At 41.7% G+C, this 7,323-nt stretch overlaps 1 protein-coding gene across 1 annotated transcript in view; it reads right to left on the bottom strand.

The window, feature by feature from the left end:
- Window positions 1-5,603: 5,603 nt before the first annotated feature.
- The window catches only part of LOC117169830, a 2,323-nt gene continuing 603 nt past the window's right edge, over window positions 5,604-7,323 (bottom strand). The window contains exons 2-4 of the mRNA XM_033356339.1: window positions 6,880-7,236; window positions 6,524-6,696; window positions 5,604-5,981 (exon numbers count right to left, since the gene is read on the bottom strand). Coding sequence (XP_033212230.1) covers window positions 5,604-5,981; window positions 6,524-6,696; window positions 6,880-7,236 — 908 coding nt within the window. The remainder of the gene's footprint in view (window positions 5,982-6,523; window positions 6,697-6,879; window positions 7,237-7,323) is intronic.

The raw sequence follows: 7,323 nt of genomic DNA, 5'->3' as shown, positions 1-7,323 counted from the left end.
CCACCTATCGCACGGTCATGAGACGTGGTTATGGTTGCAATTTTGCCGCGATTTCGCTGGGATCAGGTGCAGAAACGCTCCTTCGCCCAATTCTTCGTACTGCCTGACCATTTTAAGAAGAGGGTCTCTTCGATTTGCGACTCTATGTGCAGTACTCAGAATAATCCTGTTGTGAAGACATTCAAGATTCAATATACCGCGACCACCTTGACGGCGTGAGATGTAGAGTCGCGGAACAGAAGACTTAAGATGCATGCTTTTGTTTATGTAAATAACCTTTCGTGTCCCGATATCAATGGATCTGAGCTCGTTCTTCGTCCATGGTACCACTCCAAAATAATAGAGTACTACCGGGACGACAAGCATGTTCGTTGCAGATATTTTGTTCCTCGGCTACAGTTTGGAAGACCAAATCTGCCAGATGAGACGTTTCCATCTGCTTAGGAGAGTATCCTTTATAGATGTCACATCCTGAATGCGACTCTGTGGCTGGCCCAGGTATGTATAAGTCTCTTCAGCGCAAAGGTGTCTTATAGCGCTTCTATCGACGAGCTCAGGGTCTTCAGGGATGCCATTAATTTTTCCTAGCTTCAAATAAACCTTGGCGCATTTGTCTAACCCAAATTCCATTCCTATTTCTTTAGTATATCGTTCGACAATCCTTAGAGCTAGATGTAGTTGTTCTTTGTTTTTAGCATAGATCTTAAGATCGTCCATGTAAAATACATGAGTAAACCTTGTACTTTCGATCTGCAGGTTTGCCGCAAAAGTACCCGTCCGCTTATGGTGTCGCCCTGAAAGACACCTCTCTGAAAGGTGACCTTGTTAGTTGTTAGTCTTTGGGGGGTCGAATCGAAAGCTTTCCGATAATCAATCCAGGCCATCGAAAGGTCACGCTGGTATGATGATGCATCTTTACAGACACATCTGTCGATGAGCAGCTTCTCCCGGCCTTCTGCTACGCCTTTCTTTGAGCTGTGTTGTTCATACATTTCTTGCCACACAGGTTCAATTGCCCGAACAATCCTATCATTTAGGATAGCTGTGAATACCTTATACAGTGTGTTCAGACAAGTAATTGGCCTGTAATTCTTCGGGTCAGCTAAGTTTCCTATTTTCGGCATGAGTATTGTGCGCCCTTCCACCAACCAGTCCGGAATTGGCTCTGCCGATTTTTAGATATGAGGTGAAAATACGGGACAAATGCTGATGGGTTGAAGGAAACTTCTTCCACCAGAAGGTCTTAATACCATCTGGTCCCGGAGCGGAATAGTTCTTCATCCGTATTAATACTTTTTACCTGCCCGGTAGTGATGGGTGGGCATTCTTCACCAGGTGTTATAAGGACATCACACAGCTCCTTGAAGCTATTTCTGTTATCTGAGTCTTCGTCCAGTCTATGCTGTACTTCGTAAACTTCTCTTCAAAAAACGTCTACCTCCTCTGATTTTGAAACTCTAAATGCTCCTAGGGAAATAGAGTCTATTGTCGAGAATGAAAGGTGCCGCATATACTGAAACTTTATATTCTCGACAATTGTTTTTGTTGCAACCTTGAGGCCTGACATGGTTCTTCTTGAATTCGAGAAGCAAATCATGTCCGTTATCGAATTTTCCCTTGGTTTCACTGGTTAATAGCCTGAAAAGCGTCCCTGCGTGTTAACAATATGCTAAAACATTTGCGGGAAAAATGGAGAAAGCGGTCGTCCTTGGGTCGTCCTTTCTTTTCATTCTCCTTGACTATGATGTTTTTGTCAGCTGGTGCCGAAAATTCAATAACGAACATGGTTCGCTTCTCGAAGTCACGAAGAACATTGTCAGGCCTCGAGTGTGCAACAGAAAAAATTGTCGAGAATATAAATTTCCAGTATATGCGGCACTTCCCATTCTCGACAATTGACTCGATTTCCCTAGGAGCGTTTATAGGAGTGACATTAAGGTAAATACTGTAAGGTTGACAGAGATGGCAATAAAGCACTCTTAGTACCGCATTGTGCCTTTGGATGTAGGTCGTCCCCGTATGAGTTGGACAACTAGATAGTATGTGAGCTAAATGCTTGGGGTGTGCATGGCACGCCCTGCAGCTATCATCGGGAATGTCTTGGCTCAAAATGTGGCGACGGTATGTTAAGGTGGAAATGACATCTTCTTAGCATGCCAAAATGAAACTCTCCGTACCAGACTTCAATCCGGGCGATTTAAGGAAATCAAACGTTAGCTCATACGACATTGACTGATCATCCACATTTCTGTGGAAGATACCGTACATCCTCTTATCGAGGAGCTGTTCACGAAAGTTTTTCTCTTGTGCTTTCTTAATCCGGGCTTTCAGGAGTGAGTACTCGAGATAGATAAGATTTGATACATTTTGCTCACCCCTAATACTGAAGCTAATTCCAAGTGATTCAGCAGCCTCCTCCGCTGCTTTATACAGAAACGCTCCTTTGCCCACTTCTTCGTTATTCCTGACCTTTTTAAGAAGAGGGTCTCTTCCATTTGCGACTCTATGTGCTGGTCCCAGAATAATCCTGTTGTGAAGACATTCAAGACTCAATATTCCGCGACCACCTTGACGGCGTGAGATGTACAGTCATGTGCATAACCTTTCTTGTCCCTATATGAATAGAATACTACCGGGACGGCAAGCATGTTCGTTGCAGATACTTTGTACCTCGGCGACAGTTCGGAATACCAAATTTGCCGGATGAGACGTTTGTATCTGCTTTGGAGAGTATCCTTTATAGATATAACATCCTGAATGCGACTCTGTGGCACGCCCAGGTATTTATAAGTATCTCCGGCGCAAAGGTGTCGTATAGCGCTTCTATCAACGAGCTCAAGATCTTCAGGGATGCCATTAAGTTTTCCTCGCTTCAAATAAACCTTGGCGCATTTGTCTAACCCAAATTCCATTCCAATTTCCTTGGTATATCGTTAGACAATCCCTAGAGCTAGATGTAGTTGCTCTTTGTTTTTAGCATAGATCTTAAGATCGTCCATGTAAAATACATGAGTGATCATATACTTTCAATCTGCAGGTTTGCCGCACAAGTACATGTCGGAATGGCGAAGTGCTAGAGATAGTGGCAATAATGTAAGGCAAAAGAGAAGTGGGCTCATGGTGTCACCCTGAAAGACACCTCTCTAAAAGGTGACCTTGTTAGTTGTCACACGATTTTTTCCAGATAAGATAGTAAATCTGGTTTTCCAAAACGGCATCAATCTCTCTATGCACCCAACGATTTGCGGATGAAGCTTTATGCTTTCCAAAGACAGATGATAAGTCTATGGGAGGTCGAGTCGAAAGCTTTCCGATAATCAAACCAGATCATCGATAGGTCACGCTGGTAGAATATTGTATCTTTGCAGACACAGCTATCGATGAGCAGGTTCTCCCGACATCCCGCTATGCCTTTTTTTGAGCCTCGTTATTCATAAATTTCTTGCCACACAGGTTCAGTTGCACGTACAATCCTATCCCTTAGGATAGCTGTAAATATCTTATACAGTGTGTTCAGACAAGTGATTGGCCTGTAATTCTTCGGATCAGCTAAGTCGCCCATTTTCGGCAGGAGTATTGTGCGCCCTTCCATCAACCACTCCGGCATCGGCTCTTCCGACTTTAAATATGAGGTGAAAATACGGGCCAAATGCTAATGGCTTGAAGGAAACTTCTTCCACCAGAAGGTTTTGATAAAATCTTGTCCCGGTGCGGAATGGTTCTTCATCCCTCTTAATACTTTTTTCACCTCCTCGGTAGTGATGGGTGGGATTTCTAGACTTTTCTCCAAAATACTTCGACCTCCTATGGTTTGGGCGGGTGGTCGACAGTACCTGGAGGGTATTGGAAGAGTCGAAATGGGTTATATATATATATATATTGCTGGCAGTGTGAAAAACTAAGTAGAGAACAATAAATAATTAAAGACACTTGTGCATAAATTTGATACATATATTTTAGATAGACAGATTCTTATGTTACATTAAAAGAATGAAATAAGTGAAACCGAACCAAGATATATCTTTATGCTTCACAGGACAAGCAGAGACTAAAAACTGGAACCTGAGAACCAAGGGCTAATACCCTCAGCCGAAGCAAAGCTACCTGAGTACAGGAATTAGGCTCTCTGTAGAGTCTCAAGTATGAATCATCGATGTTTCCAGCACCTTTCCTCATCGATGAGATTATTAGAGTACTGTCTCTTTAAATAAGTCCGCACTACCTTCGGAAAGTTGTCAGCTTAATGTGATTAAGTGGTTTCGTCAAGAGGTCTGCTAACATTTTATCTGTTGGGCAATAGATGTATTTGGTGAGGTCCTTTTCCTTCATATCCTTCACATAGTGGTATTTCGTCGCGATGTGCTTGGTTCTGTTACTGAATTTTTTATTATCAGTAAGTTTCAGGCAACTTTGATTGTGTTCTTTTATTTGTATTGAAAAGTCTTGCTTTCTTCCAAATTCTCCAAGTAACCGTTTCAACCTGATTCTTTCCTGAGTTGTTTCTGCTAGAGCAATGTATTCTGCTTCCGTAGATGATAAGGCAACGCAGTCTTGTTTTTTATAGGCCCAACTCACTGTGGCTCCATTGATTTTGAAAACATATCCACTGTCGGATTTTCTATCATTATTGTTTTGCGCCCAGTCAGCATGAGCGTAGCCATCTAAAAGAACGCTTTCATTTGTACTTCCAAGTTTTAGCCTCAGATCCTTGGTCCCCTTTAAATACCTAGCAACCCTTTTTGCTTCATTCCATTGAATTTTTGTTGCTGCGACATTATATTGGCGCAATATGGAGACGCTCGCCGCAATATCTCGTCTGTTGTTGACTAAGACGTACAGAAGCATCCCGATTAACCTGCGATATTCCTGGTTGTCGTCCATCACCTCGTCATCCTCGATCTTTAAGTACCCTATATCCAGTGGTATCTTCGATGATTTTGTGTCTTCTAGTCCAAATGACTTCAAAATCTTCTCAATATATCCCGTCTGGCCGATAATAAACCTCCCTTCTTGGTCACGCTTAATCTCCATTCCAAGGTAGTGATGTATTTTTCCTAAACTCGTGATTTCGAACTTTTGTCCTAAGGTTTGACCCATCTCGTTGACATCTTCTTCCTTGTTGCTGGCTATTAGAATGTCATCGACATATAAAATTAAATACATCTTTCCATTCTTCGTATCCTTGACGTACAGACAGGGATCTGCCGTTCCTTGAATAAAATCGTGCCTTCGTAGAATTTTGTCGACTTTCTCGTTCCAAACCTTCGCTGCTTGTTTCAAGCCATACAGACTTTTATTTAATTTGCACACCATGTGCTCCTTTCCTAGAATTTTGAATCCTTCTGGTTGTTTCATATATACTGTTTCCTTAAGATCTCCGTTCAAAAAGGCAGTTTTCGCATCAAAGTGATGAACGTTCATTCTTTCCTTCCCGACGAGTTAGAGAAAAGTTCGGAAAGTGCTCGATCTTACGACAGGTGCAAATACTTCGTCGTAATCGACTCCGTATTTCTGTGAGAAACCTTGTGCAACCACTCTTGCCTTGTATTTAGATATTTTTCCTTCAGCATCTCTTTTCAGTTTGAGTACCCACTTGCATCCACTTACCTTTCTATCTTTTGGTGGCTCGACCAGCGTCCACGTTCCATTTTATCACTAACGAGCAATTCTTCTTCCGCTGCTTTTCTCCACTCTTCTTCATTGACACTATGCATTGCTTCTTTGAAACCCCTCGGTTCATCGTCCGCCTGCGTAGCGATATATCCTGCTGTGTAAAAATTAGGTGGCACTCCTTTATTCACTCTCCCAGATTGTCCTCGTTTTTCTTGCTTATCCACTTCGATATTTTCATCCTGAATGCTCACTGATGCCTCCTCTGAATTCGATGTTGATTCGATTTCCTTGATATCAGTGTTTTTATCATTTGATTCCTTATGTTCTTGATCAGCTACTTCTGCACTTTGTACTGGTTCTTCGAGTATCTTCAGAAAATTTGGTTTTCACAATTTTGTCGTTAGCAAATATGACATCCCTACTGATTTGAATTTTGTTTTTTTCCGTATCCAGTAGCCGGTATCCTTTCGATTCTTCGGGGAATATCCCACAAAGATTAGTTTCTCAGTTTTGGCGACTAACTTTCTTCTTTTTTCTTTTGGCACGTGAGCAAAAACCGTAGCCCTAAAAATCTGTAAATTATTTACACAAGGTTTAATCCCGTACCATAATTCATGAGGAGTTTTTTCTTTATTTTTCGTCGGCAATCTGTTTTGAAGGTAATTTGCGGTATTTACGACTTCCCCCTAAAATTCTGTATCGATATCAGCATAAAAAGCATACATCGAGTCATTTCAATTAATGATCGATTCTTTCTTTCAGCAACCCCGCTCTGCTCAAGCATGTACGCTACTATAAACTGTGATTTGATTTCTTCTGACTTTAAAGATTGGCTTAAATTGTCATTAATGTACTCCTTTCCTCGATCGGAGCGTATTATTTTTGGTTTTTTATTAAACTGTGTTTTGACCAAAGCTATATAATCTTTGATTAAAGGAGTAGCTTCATTTTTATGCTTCATCAAGTAAACTTGAATAAAACGACTGTAAACGTCAATAATTGCTAAAATATACCATTTGTTTCCTGGAGTGACGGTTTGCATAGGGCCACAAACGTCCGTATGCATTAGTCCCAGTATTGCACCTGTATTTGATTTTGATTGTTTAGGAAATGGTTTCCGAGTAATTTTTTCTTTAATACAGCGTTCACATGTCTGCCTGATGACGCACTCCTTTTTGATGACACCTGTAGTGAGGTGTTTTGCTTCCAGTTCCTTAACTGCGTCGGGATCTCTGTGGCCGAAATATCTATGCCACGTGTGCTAACAATTATCCTTATGATGTTCCTCCTTTGCTGCACTGTAAACCGCTTGTAAAGTATCCAGTTTATAGAGGTTTCCGTGGGAGTGTCCAAGAGCTAGTGTCTTGTCGTCCCTCTTAATTCTGCATTCTGTATTGCTAAATGATACTTCAAAGCCCTTCTGAGTCATTTTCTTCACTGAAAGCAAATTTTCATCCAGCAGTGGCACATAGAAGACAACCTTGACAGTTATGGTGACTGGATTATCGCAGCCGTCTAGACAGTTTATGACACCTGAGCCTACGCCGTGTACCTCTAGTCTTATCCCTTTCTTGGCCACCTGAACTGTTGTCTTTATTGGGGTAAGATCCAGTGATCCCAGATCTGAAACGAGATGCGGTCCAATACTATGACAGGGCTATGTCCGTGTGAATATAGTAGGAGACGCTGCAAATGACTGAGTTGCGCGCG

The sequence above is a fragment of the Belonocnema kinseyi genome, chromosome 3 (assembly GCF_010883055.1).
Source record: "Belonocnema kinseyi isolate 2016_QV_RU_SX_M_011 chromosome 3, B_treatae_v1, whole genome shotgun sequence".
Classification (NCBI taxonomy): Eukaryota; Metazoa; Arthropoda; class Insecta; order Hymenoptera; family Cynipidae; genus Belonocnema; species Belonocnema kinseyi.
This window is presented reverse-complemented; position numbering and strand designations above follow the sequence as displayed.